Genomic DNA, 19,370 nt, shown 5'->3' with positions numbered 1-19,370 from the left:
TCCTAACTCAAAGACCTCGTTAAATATATCTAAAGCTAGATATTGAAAACGCCTTTGTGTGAACATCTTTTCCAAACAGAAGAAGGTTCACTCAAGTGGACCTCTAGTATTACCTGTAAAGATTGGATTTATCTTGCCTCACTTCAGGTGTACGAAAATTTGTTAGGCCAAGTCTAAACCAATCATGTAGTAAGATGGTAAAAACAGGCGCTTCCAGAAGATGCTTCATCGGTTCTATGATCAGTGTTAAGATCCACCCATTAAAAAGCCTCTGGAGTTGCCCACTTTTCTGTGTTGGCTGTAGATGGAATAAGGACAGAACTCGCTTTCAGACAGCTGACCTTTGAAACACTATTCCCAACCAGGTACATAGAAGTAGTTAGTGCAAAAAAGAAAGTGCTCTACAAATTTCCACTTTGGCTTTAAGAAAAAGATTTGAAAAACACACAAATAAAACAAATGATCTTTGAATTTTCTGATGGAGATGATGGCTGATATTTATGTTCATAGAAAAGAAATCTGGGTTCAACAGAACAGGTTCTCTTTGGAGCCCTGGGCTCCACAGAACTGTACTCTATGTGATGTTGCAGACATCGATAAACTCTGGTTGGGACCCAGTGCTATACTTTCAATCACTGGATAAGGTTGTGAGTTTGAAGAGTATACATAATACTGTAAATACAGAGTTTTTTTCTGAAGTTTCTTCTGCTAGATTCTATACTATTTGCAGTCACTAATACAGCATTTCTACCTTCCTGTTTCCAATGCATGGAAGGGGGGTGGGGGGGTGGGGGGTGGGGAAGAGAGGAAAAAAAAAAAACCAACAAATTGGGGAAATCACCTTACTGAGAAAAGCGCTTATTCTCTATATATTCTGCTAATTCTTGAGACTAGTGATAACATTTGAAGAAATGTGGCAACTTCTCTATTTTTTATTTTAGGAAGCAAAAAGAAAAATATTCTAATTTTAAGAATATAATCCATTTAAGGGGAGTTCTCCTTTGGTTTTAGTAGAAGCGGTGTTGTAAAACTAGCACCACTGAAATTTTTGGTAGTGTTCAATTTAGGTAATATGGTATAGTTTCATTTCTGACAAACATTTTCCTACTCAATGTGCTGATTCCACAAGAACACATTCTATCCTTGTTTTACTCTCTTCCCCCTGACACCAAGTCCCACATGAAAGCATTCCAACTTTATTGCAGATTATCAAATTGAAATAAACGGGATCTCTCATTCTAAAATGGGAGAAGATGAGAAACATTCTCTGGCATATGTCTGTTGCCTTGATTTAACTTACAAATTCATAGCCTACTGACAAACGCTTCTTTGTCTGATGGTGTGGGTTTAAGTTTTTTAGTAAGTTGGAGAGTGTATGCATTTTTACATATGAAGTTTGCTATCAACACTACTCAACAGTGTAAAACTAAGATAATAACATAGAAATACAAACCTTTCTTAATGGTGTACCTTCCAAGAAAATGATTCTTTGTATCCCAGTCTTAAAAATGCTGCAGCAGAAAGATTATACAATCTGACCATCATCAAACATTATCTGATGTCACTTTATACTTCAAATAGTTCAACTTGACACTCTGTTTGGTTTACTCTTTGCTAAGATGGAGGTTTTACCCTGAAATGACCTCTTTGGCTTTGCAGTGAATTGTTTTAGTAAACAGATGGATCATTTGACTCAAAGAAAAAACCCTAAAATATTCATTTAGGTCTGCAAATCATTTCTCTGAATGGGAACAGTAAATTCTAAGTGCCTGAGGCTTCAAACCTTTCAGGAGTTGGAATTCTGCATGAAATTGGGCTGTTAGTGTCTTGCCTTTATTTTATGTGATTTATTCTTTGTACTCCATGAAGCTGCATACTATAAAACCTTTAATTACTTATTTCATGGAAACATTTGAGGAGTTGTATTTGTTTCACTTTATTGGCAGCTTTGCTGAGCAGCGTGTGATTGTATTTAGTACAACTGTGTCACATATTTCATTAAAGAATTTGTTTTCCAATCTTACTTGTAATCAACTGAAGACATTACTTCATTGAAAGGTATGAAAATCTCCTTAACTTTCATAATTAGGAACATAAGTGTAATCAGCTTGTGTTGTAGTCTATAAACCACAAACTGAAGAGGTGTCAAAGGAGTAACCCATTCCCATTTTGTGGGTATGAACTATCACGTTTTGGATCTATGTTCATTTTTGTCAACAGAATAGAAAAGAATTTTTACAAGCTGTAGTATGGTTATAGCTGCAGACACAACTAGAACCCTTTCAATTAGTTGGCATATATAAAATCTTTAAAATGTTGATGTTGATTTCCTAGATAATTTAGTTTAGTATCAGTTACATGACTTGTAACATTTAAGATAGAAAAGACCACCTGATTAACAAATATAATCTTATAAAAGCCATTTAAATGTCACACATTTAACCCCTGTACTGGGCTCCATATGACATGCTTGTATTTGCTTAGGCTTCCAGAAAAGCACTTTTTCTTAATTTGCAGGGATCAAGAAACTTCTTACCTTGACTCTTCAGTACTATGTTATTTTAGGTGGTTTGTAATAATAATAACAAAAAATTATTTGTAAATATTGGTTCTAGAAGCTGTATCTGATTTCAAAAGGAGAGCTGTATTTTGTATGTTTTATTAAACTTGTTAACAGTTAGGCATAAATGCACCCAAAAAGCTGTTTTTATCTTGTTGTTTTTTTTCTGTGAGTACAAAATACAATGTTCCTAGTTTTTCCAGGATTTGACAGAAACCAGACTTTATATTGCTCCAGAAGTCATGACCTCAAGCCTCACGAGGCAGAATTGTTCTGCTCTTATTTAGACCTGGCAGTTGAATGAGTGGGCAGAATGTAAGTATTTTGTTGTGGTTTTCTGTATAGACCTCGATCCAGCTTTATGGAATCTCAGTCTGACTTCGGGATTGACACCTGTGCAGCAAAAGAGCATTGAAGAGACAAGGGCTGTCAGTTTTCCTTTCTGCCTGCTGCTGTTAGTGTGTGCTTGGTTATGAGATGCAGGGAAGATTGCTATGCCACGGCAATGGCTGCCAGCGCGGGAACAGCTTAAGTTTACACTTTACCAAGACAGCTTTTTTTCCCTAGGACTGAGACCTTTGCTCTATTTAAAGTATCATGGCAAGCGTGGGAGCATTTGGGCGAGGATATTACATGATTGCTACACTTTAATTACAATGTTAAAGTGCCGCAAATGTGTATTTTTGTGGGCCAAGATTCTAGTAATTAGTTCTCTCCTCTCTGTAAGAGGGGTTTTTCACTGTATGCTTACTTCAGCCTCTTCACTGTTCACGTGAGAAATCAATGTAAAATCAATAGATAATCCTGAATCCAATAGGTAACAAAAGAATATGCTATTTCTTCAAGATGTCTTGTTTTAGCCGCTGGAGTCAATGCTAACCTCTTTAGAAAGAAATCGTTACGTATACTTGGGACTAACATTACCTTTAATACTGTATTTAATAGAGAAGAGCAGAGAAAAGAGACAATTCAAGAATGTTACTTTTAGTAGACGACGTTGGACAATGTTTTCTAGAAAACCAATAAAGCAAGTGTCACAAAGGCTAGGCATCACATTATTTCACCGACAGGAACTCCGATCACTGATCAAACTGTTTCCTGTAGTGATTATGTTAAGTTTAAAACCCAAACAAAATAAAACCAACTACAATCCACATCAGAGCAAAGCAGATTTCAGAGAACCACATTATGCTCTTTAACATTTATCTCCCCTGTTGTCTTCACTGTGGCTTAAATGACGTGGACAATCAGAGATACAGCAAATATTAAAATGTTGGGGAAGAAAACAAATGGACTTCAGCTTTTCATATGTATCTGAAAAGTAGCAGTCATGCCTCCCACACCTGCTCTCAGGCAGTGGGTTGTCACCTCAAGCCACTGCCAGCTTAGGATGCAGCAGATCCATGAAACTAAACCCCTCTAAGGATTACCCTAAATCCACACAACAGTCTTGAGTGCTAATTTTTGCCTTTAATGTGTTTATTACCCCATCTACGTGTATTCACCATTTGGATCCAACACCATTGTGTCACATAGAAGCAGAATGGTTTTGCCTTCTGAAACGATGTTGTCTCAAAACAATATGGTATCACCTATTGTGTAACGATTTGTCTCATGAAAGCATTTTAGACTATGCAAACCCATATTTCTGTTGCACTAAAATTGTCTGGGTTTCGATTGTGAAACATACTGTGAGCTCAAACATGGAGAAGACAGGCTGGTTTTGAACAAAGGCAGCTCTCCGGAGAAATGCATGTCCAAACTGTAATCAAGGAAATCCTTCATGTCTCCTGTTAATTGGTGATTTGCCCTGCATATCTGATGGGAAGATTTCTGGCTTCAAGCAAAAATCTCTTTCAAGGGATTCTTAATAAAGGTTTAAGGCTGGGATTTTCAAGAATACCAAAGGGATTCAATGGCAGTTGAACATCCCCCTCTGCAACACACTTTTGAAACTCTCACTCACATTTCCAAGGTACCACATTCAGGACAGGTTTATAATTTTTATTCTGTGCTCACACAGAACTGAAAGACATATCCAAGAACATCCTAGACCTTCTTTTTATCAGTACTTCTATCAAATTAAGGCAATTTTAACCAAGCCACTACGAAATACAGACTTCAAGTGATATAGCACTTTAAAAATAATTACTTGATTAATCTTGCTGCACAGAATGTGTTTGGTATTTATTCATGGAAAGTATTAACTCCTTGGGAATGGGTAGCATCTCACTAAGCTTTCTGTAAGATAGTAGTAAGTTGGGAAGGAAAAAAACTTAGTTGATTTTCTGTATTTTCTTCTTCCCGTGTATTCATGCCATAAAGGTATTGGAGCAGGATTCTTCAGTACATGTATATTTAACTGTCAAAATTGTCATTCCCATTTTCTTAAAAGCTATTCAAAATATTGACCAAGAGCATCATGTAAGTCCTAGTGCCTATATTCAGTTCCTTGCTTGAACAGTGGCTTCAGTCTGTGGTTATTGTCATGGGTTGGCTGGGTAAAATATAAGCCAAAACCTTTGAAATTCCATTTGAAATACTGAAATCTAACATGACCATTCTGATAAGACTTTCAGTCTTGATATGCTAATGCAGAATTAACTTTTAGAAGTTAAATGGACATCAGTTGATGCTCTTAATTTTAATTTTTTCTTTCTTTAGCCCTAGAATTTTCCACAGGATTTTGAGAATTTAGCAAATATTCTTTCATAAGAAATACCAAAAGGTCTTGACAACTTTGTAAAAAGTTTATATCCAATTTGGTATCGTTTAAGATCAATTTGGCTGTTTTTACTTAAAAGCCTCTGTAGAGTCTCACCAGCCTAGGGTACTGGTAGAAGTTCATAGTAGTGTGAACTCTCAATCTTTAAACCACTTTATACCTCTTTAAAAATCACCTAAAATGGGTATCTAAAGTGCTTTTACCAGGTTAACACCAGCAGAGGGCATTACAGCATAGTTCACTAAGACATAAAAACTTGCTGGAAACAATCCAGACGGGAACAAAGTACGTTGGAGGTTTGATAAGTAATTTACTGAAAGACATGTAGACTCTTTAATGATCACATTGAACTGATTGAGAGGATTTCCCCATTATAATGATAAAAATCAGGTTTCTAAAACCTCATTCGCTTCTTTAAATCAAAATGTCAACGTTGCAACACGAGTAGTATTGCGTACCAAAATGTGTTGCAAAATGAAAGCATGTATTTTTTCTTAAAAATTGGGGTGCAAGTTTAGAATTTTACAATTAAAAATAAAATTGTTCCTAATGAGAACCAACTGAATATGTTTGAATGAAATCTCTCCAACTTCTATTCAGCTGAACAGCTTCCCCTACCAGTTAAGAAGAGGTCCCTTGGCAATGTCATATTTTCAAGGCAATATGCAAAGTTTCAATATTGCAAACCCTCGCAATGCCACAGCAATCTCCCCTGGCCTGAGGTTGTTGTCTCTATGTGAGACTATTAATTTTGAATACAGAATACAGAAAAGCGAGTTTCCCAGCTCCATTATTAGGAAGCAACATTTAAAAATGTCCATGAAAGCTAAAACCAAAAATAATTTATTAAATAATGCAAAATTATCATGAATACTTTTCTGCGTGCATATGTGTTTATAGGTGTAGATTTAGAATTAGATTTTTGGCACATAACGTTTAGTGTCCTGCTGTTGCTTTTCTACTTAAATGTACATGTACAAATTAGAACTACAAGGATCCTATGTGGAAGGAGTAGATCCTGGGTAGTATCTTCCACTGTTGTGGTCTAGAAAAACTTCACTTGAGACTTTCTTTGGTCTGAGTATTTATGTAGTCTGATATTACTATCTGAAATGCCATACTGGCGTGGTGTCCTTCCAGCATTAAGACTTAAAGAGCAAGTTTTTTGTTCTTGTTGCATTCTTTCAGGTTGGCTACAAGTCCACGCAGATCTGACTGTGCCCTCCAGCTAAAAGTAGGACGTTTCTTCATAAGTATAGTTGAGGGAAAATGCAGGTAAACTGTGTCTACTCAGTAACAACTGGGGAAACACAAAACTCGTCCTTTTATATAAGGGAGAAGGGCAAGTTCTTGACTTTTTATTTGAAAACAGATTGCTGTATGTTTTAGGCATTCTCCAGCACTCAGTGTGTAATTTACTCTTGCATCTTCTCTGTTAAGAGGTGATAGGAGAGAAAACTGCAGTTGTATACCTATGTGATCCTTGCTCAAGGTCGTGCTTTCTACTTGTGAAAACACCATTACGGTGTAACACAAGTGATCCTCTGACCTGCTAGAGGCAATGAGCACTTCACAACCTTTCACAAGCATACTATTTTTCAAATGTTCTTCTTTTATGCCAGTACAGTTTTTTCGAGAGGAGCAGCTGCTAGCTTTAAATTAAATGACAAAATCCCCGGGAAGAAGAGGAGGAACACGCTGACGGCATGTCTACACAGTCAGGAGCAGATACTTAAGTGCCTGCTCCTCGCACACAGCAAGCCAGGCACACAGAGCCAGCTGCAATGCAGCAGCCATATAGCCATGTTATTATAGTAATGAGCCTGAGCTAATAAGGCCTGTTGAGACACAACCTGTGTTAGCTCAGGCTTGGCACTATGATAGCATATTTACTCAGCTTCTGGATTGGAGTTGGCTTGTGTCAGGCCGTCTCAGAGAGTGGGAGGAATAGCTGTGTTACTGGATGCTCCTAACTATGTAGACATACCCTGACAGATTTGTCCTTTGGGAGGTTTTAAGGAGAACACATGCAAGACCAGTTTTCTTTTTAATGAAATATTTAGCTGAGGCCCAAGGCCTTCCCTCTAGTTTGTTCTTCGGTTTGGCTTTGTTGTTTTTGTCTTTTTATTCTAAAGGCAGCCTGACCTTCAGTGAGAAACGAGGTGTATGCTGTATGGGAGCCTGGCACTGCTGTTTCCTGCACAAAGCTGGAAGGAATTATATTAAAATAAAATAGCCTGCTGGATGAATGGGTATACAAGGCTCATCGACAGCATCCTCTCCCTCAGCAGCAATCCTTACTTGCCCTGCAGGTTTTGTACTTTTATCAGTGTCTACTACAAAACTTCACAATATACAACACCTGGGCACTTCTCACCAGAATCCATTAGGACCTAGACCAAAAGTTTTGAGGGGGAAAAAAAAAAAAAAAAAAGCAAAAAGAAAACCCCAAAATAAATGTTTCTAAGGTCCAGAAAACATTTAGTATCTAGCAGACTAAGATGCTTTTGATCAACAGAACTCTATTCTCTGTTTTGAGGGTGAGGTATTTAACTAATATATTTTCCATTTTTTTCCTTCATTTCCTATCTCAAAAAGTAGCAGTACTTTGGCTTTACTTGAACACTTGAAATACATTTATACAAAATTTTGATTTGGTAATTAAATTAACTAATATACATTTTTACAGTTCTCTTGAAGTGTTGGCTTTGAGAGCTTTTACTATGGATAAGGATTGCTGGGGTCTTTATACCTTTTCACCTAGGGTATTTTGCAAGAAATTTTACATTGTATGTATTCCGTATATGCAGAAAAGGCTAAGCTGGGCTAGCCCTTACACACAGAGGAAGGCAGTTTTACTTGTTCATTAAAACAGATATATTACCACTTCAAGAAGGATACTGCCAGCAAACCGTACCGCTAGTGTAAGATTTTGGCTGCTGGTTCCAGTAGTATGCTGTGTCTGCTGACAGCTAGTGCTTCTGACACCAGCAAATAAGCATACCGTCATGGGGCAAAGACTTCCTCCCCTTCCAATGCTGGTCAGACACTGAAAAATTTGAGGGGGTGCAATAAAATGTATGCTCTAGGCACTAAAACAGGGTGTCTCTATCATTTATAGTTCCATGTATTTTTCGCTTCTTCTACTCAAGGGCAGAAAGCAATATTAAAAACATAGTGAGCATTTTTTTAATTAAAAGAGGTTAAATATATGGGAACAGATAGGCTTTCATTATGCAATTATAAATTGTATGCTGGTTATTTTAAATTTCAACATGCAATTGAAATTGTACTGGGTGAGCTAGCCTGGGTGTCTGCTTCACATTTGACTGAGTTAATTCACTGCAGGTATTCAGTTCTTAAGTGGTGTCTGCTTTAAATATGTGCAGTAATTCAATCAAAGAAATAAGATGGATAGTTTATGTAATCCTTTTCATCTCCAGATTGCTAAGGTTAACCTTAACTATTCATGAATTATAAATGCATACAGCAATCTCAAACTAATACATGTAAAAAACCCTTTTTTGATGGCCTGTTGAAAACCATGGAACAGTTCCTTCTTTTAAAATATAATTGGTGGAACTTACAGGCACTGTATATCATTTCTTCCACTTATTTGTAATCTTAAACAAAAGTTTTGTGCAACTCATTTAAAACAGTCATCTGTGGTAATATTAAACCTCTCCTCTGAGCCAGGAACATAGGTAATTTTCCTTTCAAAATTTTGGATGCATCATTCTTACAGCCTTTTGCAGTGCCAATAGATTCTGTGACATGAATGGGAACCCAAAGGCTGATATTACAGAACAATAACGCTCTGTTGTAAGCCTTCACAATTCCTGGAGTAATTAAATAAAGAAAAAAGAATCCTTTTTCTTTCGTTTTGTTAGTTCATTCAATGCCATTTGGATGTTTTTGCTTGTTAGTTCTCTTACAGGCAGTCCAAACAATCCACTAGGTGACACCCTCATACTCTCCCTATACTCTGTATAGAAACAAGGAGATAGCATGGCTCATTTGTTAAATATTTGAGGCAAATACTGAGATTTCAGGGACAGGTCTCTCTTTGTTTAGTAGTATCAGAGATAACACTGTTATTTGTAATAAATACTGTGCTGTTTGTATATAAATAACATATTAAGCAGATTAGCATTCTGTCATTAACAGGAACAAAACCGCAGAGCAGAAGTTGTATGCAATATTTCCTACAAACATTGTTAAAAAGCGCTTGAGCTAGTCTGCTGAGTAGACTGAATAGAAAATAATGCCCTTAGCATTTTTTACTGGGGGAACAGAAGGAATATAGCTTCAGTGATGTTTTGGTTGGTTTTTTGTTATTGGTGTTTGGGGTTTTGGGGGGTTTTTTTTGTTTTGTTTTTGTTTTGTTTTTTTTCCGGTGGGGATGTGCTATAGCATCTCTGAAACAGAAATGAAAAACCACATTCACTGCGAATGTAAAGGAGTCTTAAAAGACAAACTTCAATGAAATTTTGCATGTTTATGCCAGTGGTGAATTTTTCTTGTAATTCTTTATGTTGATAATGATGCTTTATAAATCCTGTGAAGAAAGCATCTTTTGTCATGTTATTTTTATACGCCTAGCATAATGAAGCTTGAGCTTGTTTACTGTCTCTGTCTATGAGTTCAACATAGCAAATAAAACCTTATATTTTATTGATAGTATTCCTTACTCTGCAATGACTATAAGTACTATTCTAAACATTGTACATTGCAAAAGGCGCTAGAAGTCTGAATTCACTAGTGGTGTAATTCAGAGTAACATCAAAGAAATATGAGTTACATCCCAAAATTAAGGTAAATAAAAGCAAAATCATGTTAAGGCCCTAACAGTCAAATACAAGAAAATAATTCATTTGAACTACATGTTTAAACAGTAACCGGCCAGGTCAAGAAAGGCACAGAAATTGACTTATATGGCCATGGAAATCATAATATTTTTTGTGTAGTCATAATTATCCCAATTAATTATATGGCAACTGTAGGTTTTCAAGTTTTTGCTATCCATGCACTTTTTATATTCAGATACACTTCACAGTGCTCCTTCTAACAACTTCACTCTCTATTTACCTCTAATGTAGAAAAATCCATTTTTTTTACCACTGAAACCTGCAAAAAACCTACTGAAATTATATTCTTCTGCTGTCATGTATGTTTATTGACTTCAGTTAGGATTGCTACCATGGGTTAGGCCCATAATGCACTTAGAGACACGTGTAAAGAGAGAGATGTATCGCTCCTTCCATTTTTCCATTTCAGTGCAGTTTTTAATGCTTACACTTAGAAATAAGACTTTTCATTGTTTTTTTTTTAAGACAGTTTGCTGAATTATCAAACAGGTCACTTCTGTGGTGTCCTAAATATTCTGGGAAGAACTGGTTTTCGAAACTTAGCTATATCTGATAGAACAATGGCAGGAGTACAGTGGACTCGTTAAGTGGGTACCTTTTTAAAACAAGTATTACATTATGAGGGTGGCATAATGTGATACAGTAATTTAAACATATTTTAGATTATAGCAGGTAAATAACTAACATTAAAGTGATTAAGAGATTAACTGGGGGGAAAAAAAAAACCCAAACACCAAGGACACAACACATGGAATTGCATGAGTTACTACGAGCGAACGTGTAAGTGCATGGGCTACTTTTGTAGGAATCGAATCTATATGGCTGATCACATGAAAGCAGACCTAAACCTGGGAGGGATGTCATGCACATCTTGACAAAAACCTGTGAAAATAGTTCTAGTTTGAATAAATTGTACATACAGACATCCTCATAGTACTCTAATTGGTAATACTAACATTGCAGCCTTATCTGAACTAATTCTCTGTGATGTCAATGGAAGCTTAATTTTAGCATATAGAATAATGTTATTTAGTCATCCTCCCTGCCAGCCTCAGAATGCTCAGAATCGTAAACTCTGTGCACTTATGCAGACATGTGCACGTGTGTTCATATAATATTATACACACACATGCTCATAGCTATTTCTGGCAGCCAGCTCCTGGAGATAACCAGAAGGCTACATGGTAGTTTTAAGATCAGGAAGGTAAGAGTCATTTGAAGTTTAAAAAGGTTTGTGGGGAGAGAGTGCAGTTGCCACCGTGACACATCCAAGACTTCAGAGAGAAGTACCCTGGGATCTTTAGTACTTGCAGAAATTCAGGTTCTTCAGGGTAACATGAAAAAACTAATCTCTAAAAGCACATTGTCCCTTCTATTCACCAGCAGCACTGATTTCAGTCACTTCGAGGGAAGAGTGCCATCTGCTGAATCACAACTATCAGTTCTGTAGAACCTTCTCTTTTTTTCCTGGAGGTTTCCCAACCAGAATCCCATGCCTCAAACACAGGCAGCATGTGTAATTGTGTGCATAGGAGTAGTCCTATTCTCTTGGAAATTAATTACATGTTTGTAAGTCTTAGAAATGACAGGCAGCAGGGGGTGTGTGGGGTGTGTGGGGATGTGTGTGTGAGGTTTACAGGAAGATAAATACCAGATTAAAAATTCAGCCCTACAACTGTTGTGCATTCAGTACTGTATGAAATTTAAATAAAAAGATAAATACTGGGAATTAGAGCTAATGTTTCACTTTGATGAATGCAGTAGATATATGTTATTGTACAATCAAATGCATACATTACTGTATTTTCTGTAGTTTTAAACTCACTTAAAAACATGACTTTATGCCACTGAAAGTGGGCTATTTTTTCCTAAGCGTTTTGGAGTTAGAACAATCCATTGATATAATTTAGAGTGGAATGTAATTTTATGGCATTTTTGCCTTCGCCTTTTCAGATGCCACCAAATTTAACTTCTCCGATTATTTTTCAGGCATTCACATTTCACATATTACAGAATTAACACAGCAAGCACACCTGCATTTTAATACACATAGAAGAAGTGTTCCTCAGTTCTGAAGAGGTTAAAGCCATATTTCTTTTCCTAGAAACATTTTCTGTCAGATACATGTATGTGTCTCATATAGATATATATATATATGTCTCAATATCAAGGATGATAAGGATGCTTGAATGGCACACATTTTGTAAGAACATCTGCAGTTAAAGATGATGTCAATTACTTATAAGATATTCTGATGGATTTCTGTAGGCTTACAATTTCAGAAGATTCACTCAGCTGTGCAGCTGTTATATATTATTACAATCTAAGTGGGGTTTTTTTAAGAAAAAGATAATTAGAGCAGTATATATACACTCCTAGTAATTTTTTTTTTTCTGAAGCAAGAAAACACTGACAGCTAAACATGTTATGAAGTACCCAACACAGTATAAATTGAACAAGTCTTTGAAGCTCTAGTGTACTTTCACTATAGGTACCTAAAGTAGAATGAATCTGCACTTCTGAAAGGATGAAGATTTCTTTACAGTGATAGAAACAGTCTCCAATGTCTGTAAAAGATGGAGTAACTGTGGGACAAAAGCTTTAAACTGTTTTACTTACACTCAACTCATGATCATATGGTAAGGTCATTCAAGCTTCAAAGCTTTAATCCACTGCTGTATTTAGAATATATCTGTATCTGAAATGGGAAATTAGAAAATTAACATCCAGCGTGCATCAGACTTCAACACAGCATAAAATTTCACTGGGCATTTTTTTGAAAGACCTAAGCAAAAGATTATGTGAATCTAGAAGCCTACTATTTCACTAATGTGCAGGAAACAAATTTATCTTGAGTAGAGGAAACACTCTGAGAATTAGCTAAATGCTTTATTTACTATCTCTGGACATCATATATACTTATTGCAGTTAAAAGGTAAATGGATTAATTTATGTTGCTAGAGGATACATATGTCATAGAAATACATTAAACCTGACATTTTTACAATTAAAGATTACAGGGAATATTGACAGCTTCATATAAAACCAGGGATACATAAAAATTACATTTTACAAGTAAATAAATACTTGTATATATAAAATCTATGTGTGTAAGTACATTCACAGAATATGTAAACCCATTTATTCCCTATAGAGTGACCTACTTGTAGATTTGTGGGTTTGCTCTTTCAACAGAAGCTATCAATTAAAATATGTAATTCAGTACAATGTGAGTCTGCCAATACTACAGAAGGAATAAAAAACACGCCTTCAAAATGTTATCGGTGGTGGTGCTGGTGTGTTTTCTTTTCTCCCTGGATACTATTTAGTCTAGGCTTTAAAATCATAAAAAGTCTGACTATATAGTTACTGGAACAGGTTACCTAAAGACAGTATGAAATTCAAGTCATTAGAAATGTATAGTAATCGGATTAAAAAATACTTGCTGGTGGGAGTCTACTTATATTTGACCCTCTATCAGAACAGTGAGGTGAAATAAATGAACTCTTGAGGCTCATTTTCAGCCCTGCATGTGACTCCTGTTTATTTAATTAAAAATGAAAAACCTCAAACCTAATTTATTGAAATCTCAAACTTCTCACAAGGGATTATCTAGGACCTCTTCACTGTTTCTGCGGTCTGTTTTAACTCTGGAGGTGCCAATGCATTTTTGCTTCATAAAATGCAGAATGATGCATGAGGTCACTGAACAGACAGAGAAATTTTTGACTAGGTACAGCCTGAAGAAATCTGGTCATCTCCAAATGCATTCACTGTTGTTGATTCCACCGTTATGATTGTTTTCTAAATGCATTTGAAGTAAGAGCTAATTCCTTTTTCTCTCTGAAAATTAATGTGCAGTTGGTGTCAAAACACTAGATTATTTTCCTAAACTTTTGAGTGGTTTAATGTCTGGTCTGTCCTCATCACTTTTAGTGGAAAATCTTGCCAGGGTCATTGCCGATGATACATAAAAAACCTGGATATACATAACCAGGGACTTCCTTTTGCAATGTAAAAGTTTTGTTTTAGATTATTGAAAAGTTGTCTTTACTACAGATCTCGTGTAAAAATGGACTGAAATAGATTAAGTGCAACCCACAGGACCTTTCTGTTGTTGGACTTCTAGTCAGAGTTTGCCCTGCGCCACCCTGAGGGAGACAAAATGGGGCAAATGCAGTGGGAGGCCAGCAAATGAGCGGTTCAGTTGGTGGTGGCTGAGAGCATCCAAACCTGTTTGGCTGACAACAGCGTGGGCTGCGTATGAATCCTGTGACAGGGAGCTACAGGAAGGTTCTTCCCCTGGTGTTTTATTATCCCACTGCAAGAAAAGCTTGCTTGCAATGGGGTTAATATATTCAACATGCTTCTTGGAAATTTAAATTTCCTTTCGCATCTCAGTCAATCTTCCTAACTTAATGAATCAAACCTAGGAAGAGCTGGAGCTTTGCTGTGAGGTGATAGTGCTGCTCGATGTCCGCCTTCCCTTTCCCCCAACAGCGTTAAGCCTTCCAGCCCCACCACTACTTCTGGTGGTGCCAGATAAAGCCCACACAACCATGTGGAGCTGTTCTGAGCTGCTCACGTGGCTCTGCACAGCACCTGTCCCTGTGCCCAGGCACTGGAGCAAGGGGTGGAGGACACTTGTCCCAGAGGGCTGGTCCATGCCTGGAGCTCGGCTGGGGATGGGGATCACCCACCAAACCATAGTCACCTCACTCCACCTGAAATGCCAGACAGTGCTGTTACCTGCCCACAGTGCTGCCTACTAGTGCCATTGATCATTATAGGAGAAGAAGGGAAAATAAACAGCCGGGTAAACCGTGAGGGGGAAGGCTGTGGCGGCGGTGAAGGGTGCGCGGGGCTGAGCGCGCCCCGCGGTCGGTAACGCGTGGGGCGGCCTCAGCGCGCCTCACGCCATGTTCCGCCTGGGCCTGGGGCTGCGGGGAGGCGAGCTGGGGCTGCTTCTTCGGGGGGGGGGGGGGGGGGATCTGGGAGGGCCTGTGACCGATGCGACCCTTGGCTCGGACCGGAGTCGGGGGGTGGGTGGGGTGTACGCTGTGCCCCGGGGCACGGCCGGGGGCGGAGGGGGCTGCAGCCGCTTTACCGGCGGGGTCTGCCGGGGCGGGGAGGCGGGAGGCGGCGCCACGGCTCCGCGCGGGGCGGGATCCGCCGGGCCGGGCCGCGGCGCTCCGGGGCCGTGTAGGTGCGGCTCCTTTAAGGTGTCCTGAGGCGGCACCAGACCTGCCGCGGCGGCGGCGGCAGCGCGGGGAGGAGGCGGGGGCGGCCGGCAGGGGAAGGGGAAACCCGCGGCTGCCGCGAGCGGCTCGACGTGACACCAGAAAGTTCAGGCGCGGCGGGCTCGGCCCCGCCTGACTCGTGCACCCCTGCCCCGGCAGCGGGGAAAGGCGAGGGGCCGCTCCTCCCTCCTCCTCCTCTCCTCCTCCTCCCGCTGCCGCCGCACCGAGGGCGGGCGGGGTGGGTGGCTGGGGGCGTTGGCCCGGGGAAGTTTTGCTCGCCCTCTCTCTCTTTCCTTTCTTCCTTCCTTCGCCCCTCTTGTGCCCTCCTCCGGCGCTGGGGAGGGGGCGAGCTCGGGATTCCCGCGTGCAGGGGGCGGCGGCGATGCTGGGCAGGGCGAGGGGCTGCCGCCGGGGCTCCCCTGCCCGCCGCCGCGCCTGACTGCGGCCGGGCTGCGGCCCCCGACGCGCCCGCCTCCTTCCCCCGTCATGGGAGCGGGGGCTGCCGCCGCTCCGCCGCCACCGCGCTCTGCCCGCCGTTCGCCCCGCGCCGCCGCCCGCCCCTCGCCGGGTGCCCAGTGACTTGGCGGGGACTTCGCGGAGCGCGCTCCCCTCCCGCCTCTCGCCTTCGCCGAGGGCGGCGGCGGCCGGTCCCTGCGCGTCCCGGCTGCGTCCCGTTACTGGCTCGTCCCGAGCACCCACAGCCAAGTCTCGGGCCGGAGCAGCAACTTGTGATCGGCCGGCGGTGGACCTCGGCTGCGGGAACTCGAGGATCTTTTGTTTTCTCCTGTCGCTTTGGATGGTCCTGGGAAGTGTCAAGGCGCCGCTTAGGAGAGCCCGGGCCAGGAGTGGGGAGGCCGGCCGGAGCTGCCGGAGCCCCGCGGGTCTGACGGCCCCTGCCCAGAGGGGGCTCGCCCCGGCCGTCCGGCGGGATTAGGGAGCCTCGCTTACGTTAAGCTTCTGTGGAATTACAACTGGGGGCTCCTCGTTTCTCCCCCCGCTCTTCTGGCATGAGACTGCTTGCAGGCGCCACCCGAGGACAATGATCGCGGAGTTTGCTCACTTTTACCTCTTTGGATTCATATGTCTCACCTCAGGTAACCACCACGCGTAGGCGACTCGGATGTGAGGCCGCGGCGGGGCCGCGCTCCCGCCGCCCGCGCCGGTGTGGCGGGGGGATGCGCTGGCTGCCCCCTCCGCGCCTCCCGCCCCCCTCCCTTCCTCGGAAACGGAGCCTGCCTCCCACCCGGGGGGCGCCCAGACCGCGCTTCCCCGGGGCGCGGTGCCGGGAGCCGCCGGCGGGCGGGGGGCTGCCGGGGGACCGGCGTGGGGAGGGGTGCGCGGCGCCGGGTGCGGCCCCAGCGCTGCCGGCGGCCGCCGCGCCCCCTCCCCCCGCCCCGCCGGCAGCTCCTGAGGGCCGTTTGATGTGACCGCGGCCGGGGACGAGCCCCGGCCGGGAGGGGACGGCGGGAAGTGACCCCGTCCTCCCGCGGGAGCGGGGCTGCGCCTCCGCACGGAGGGGGCTCCCCACGGGTAACACGCCGGGGGAGAGGCCGCAGGTACCGCGCACCCTGCCCCGGGGGGGACCTGGAACGGCCGGGCCCCTTCCCAGCGAAGGGGTTCAGCCTGCGCACCCGCCGCGGGTGGGGAGTACGGCGGGGTCGGTGTGTGGGGTTTGGGGACAGGTTTCGCATCACCTTGGCGGTTAAAGTTTACCCACGTGTGTGAGGTGAAGCGCCAGCGTGATAAATGGGAGCGGGAGAGATCGCCGAGGAGATAGGGGGGATTAGTGGTCATTAGTCACTGTTTGCGCGGGGCTTATGCGTGTTGGGGCATTTTATCGTGCCTGTAGATTAAAGACAGGGTCGTACTAATAGCGTGTGGCTGGTGGCAGGTTTTGCTCCGTGTAAGCACCCTAGCAAGTGCCGGTGTCGAGGGATGCGCGGAAGGGCCGCGTATAGCGCCCTGAGCGGGGTGCGCATCCCTCCGCCGGCCCTGGCAGCGCGCACCCCCGGGCGGCAGCGGGGCCGGAGGGGTCCCGAGGGTGCTCGGGGGGTTTGTGTTTTGTGTGTCTTTTTTTTTTTTTTTTTTTTTTTTTTCTTTTTCCCCTGCCTAAGCTTCCTGTTGCTTTTAGGAGGCCGGATTTGTCTGCCTGCAGTATTCCTTCCCGTTCTCAACAACGCCTTTTGTCATACGTTAAGCTATGGGTAAATGCAGTAAAACTTTGTGTTATAGTTAAGGTTAGTTTTGGGCGCGAACTTTTATGCCTTAATTGATTTTTATAAGTTCGCTGAGGACCTCTTCTGAGTCATTAAAGTTACAGTAGCGTGAGACACCTGGTCAGTAAATAAGTGAATGAAGTTTTTGAAAGACTTAAGTACACTGCCTGAAGCTTTAAGTCTTAATTATGTCACCAAATGCAATAACTTACGTCTGTTTCTAGATTATATCATAAATTCAACTTAAATTTTTGCTGTTAGGTACTAGGTTTGCTTCTTGTGGCTTTGAATATGGAAAGCTTTGCATCTTCCTCTTTTAAAAAAGAGAGTAACTCTAACCCTGTTCACTTTTGACTGTGTCAGTTGTGCAGTCTTCAATTTGCTTTTCTCTGTATTGCCTTCTTTATCTAATAGAGGGAACAATTGGAATGGGGAAGAGCCTCTTCACCAGTTTTGTTTTTTGTAAATCTTCCATGTCAATCCTCCCCACCTTGGAAAAGCAGACCTCATAGATTATGTACTCCATAACTTAGTTCTGTGCTAGGGTATCTTAAACTCCCAAGTTAGGAAACAGTTTGGTAGGTTGTTTTTTGTTGTGTGGTTTTGGATTATTTTTTTTTATTATTATTCTCTTACCTTTCTCAGAGAAATGCTCAATAGAGTAAGACAGATGTAAGGGTTTTTTTATTATTTAGACACACCCTCCACACCCCACGGATGAGGAAGATCTCTTTAATAATGTTGATTCCAGCTGAGTTGTTGGAAAGGAGAAAAAAAAAAAAAAGCCATGAATTTTTATGGAGGTTTTTAATTTTGCCATGTAAGCAAAGTCAGTAACAAAGAGACAAACACCAGAGAGTAACTTTGTACCCATTCCCTCACCAGAGGGTGGGGTTTTTTTTCCTCCCCCTTAGCTAGAGTGTGATCGAATAGTGGGTCTTGTGTCTAGAACAATGGAGATGCCAGAAACCTTTTGCAGGATGAAGTTTGAGGGCAGATGGCTGCAGTACAGGAGGAACAACAGGAGTCATCTACAGCAGATTCCACACCAAAATCCTTTGAGTTCTACTGACAGCTGATATGCTTGCAAGTTGATTGATCCTTTCCTCCCTTTTCCACTGAAGGCTTTTACTTCCCTCACACCCAATACTGAATCAACGGGTTTTGTGGCCACGCTCTAAATAGAATGTTAGAAACTTCTACAGAGAGGTGGGAAATAATTGGGGGATGGGGAGGAGGAAAATTTTAGTAATAAACAGGTAAGTGGGTTAGTGTTTGTTAAAACAGTAACTGGTAAACCACTTAGAATTTTAAACCCCTAATTTTTACCCTGGCGTTGCTTCTCTGCAATCCTGTGAAGTACCTTCTTTCATCTAAGCCTGTGGTTTATAAATGTTGAATACATTTAAATTTGAATAATTTTGAACATTGGAATATAGCTGCTTTCCTTCCTTAATGTTCCAGTGCGATTTCAATACTTCTTTGCATAAAGATAAGAATAAAAATTGCTTTAAGGGGTACTTCTTTGGTATCCTTGTTTTCTTGAATATTTACCTGCGGTCTGCCTTTTTTCCTCTGTTTTGTGGCAGCCTTTCCTTTGTAATCCATAGAGTTCCCATCTCTCTACCCCCCAAGAAACAGGAGCATCAAGTTAATATTTTTGGAAAATAAAAGCTTTCAGTTGTCTGGAGAGTTACAAGCAGAATGCTTTTACTGTGAGTAAGACTGTCAGGGTTCTGGTTTTCCATGTGTGTTCGCGGC

At 41.7% G+C, this 19,370-nt stretch overlaps 1 protein-coding gene and 1 long non-coding RNA gene across 8 annotated transcripts in view; one reads left to right on the top strand and one right to left on the bottom strand.

Annotated features, from left to right (window-relative positions):
- The window catches only part of LOC114017801 (uncharacterized), a 43,186-nt gene extending 30,352 nt beyond the window's left edge, over nt 1-12,834 (bottom strand). Inside the window, exon 1 of the long non-coding RNA XR_008730742.1 lies at nt 12,773-12,834. This is a non-coding gene — a long non-coding RNA (uncharacterized LOC114017801). The remainder of the gene's footprint in view (nt 1-12,772) is intronic.
- Nucleotides 1-19,370, top strand: part of ROBO1 (roundabout guidance receptor 1) — a 650,911-nt gene that overhangs the window by 314,329 nt on the left and 317,212 nt on the right. Inside the window, exon 1 of one of the 7 annotated variants that reach the window (XM_055701110.1) lies at nt 15,643-16,487. The exons of 5 other annotated variants lie outside the window; for them this stretch is intronic. In XM_055701110.1, the coding sequence (XP_055557085.1) occupies nt 16,433-16,487 (55 nt within the window). In that variant the 5' untranslated portion in view covers nt 15,643-16,432. Of the gene's footprint in view, nt 1-15,642; nt 16,488-16,802; nt 16,950-19,370 lie in introns of those variants that run through there. One more of the 7 variants, XM_055701114.1, reaches the window with a different exon arrangement.

Source organism: Falco cherrug, chromosome 2 (assembly GCF_023634085.1).
Source record: "Falco cherrug isolate bFalChe1 chromosome 2, bFalChe1.pri, whole genome shotgun sequence".
Taxonomy (NCBI): Eukaryota; Metazoa; Chordata; class Aves; order Falconiformes; family Falconidae; genus Falco; species Falco cherrug.
Note: the sequence above shows the minus strand (reverse complement) of the source record. Positions and strands in the feature narration are given on the sequence as shown.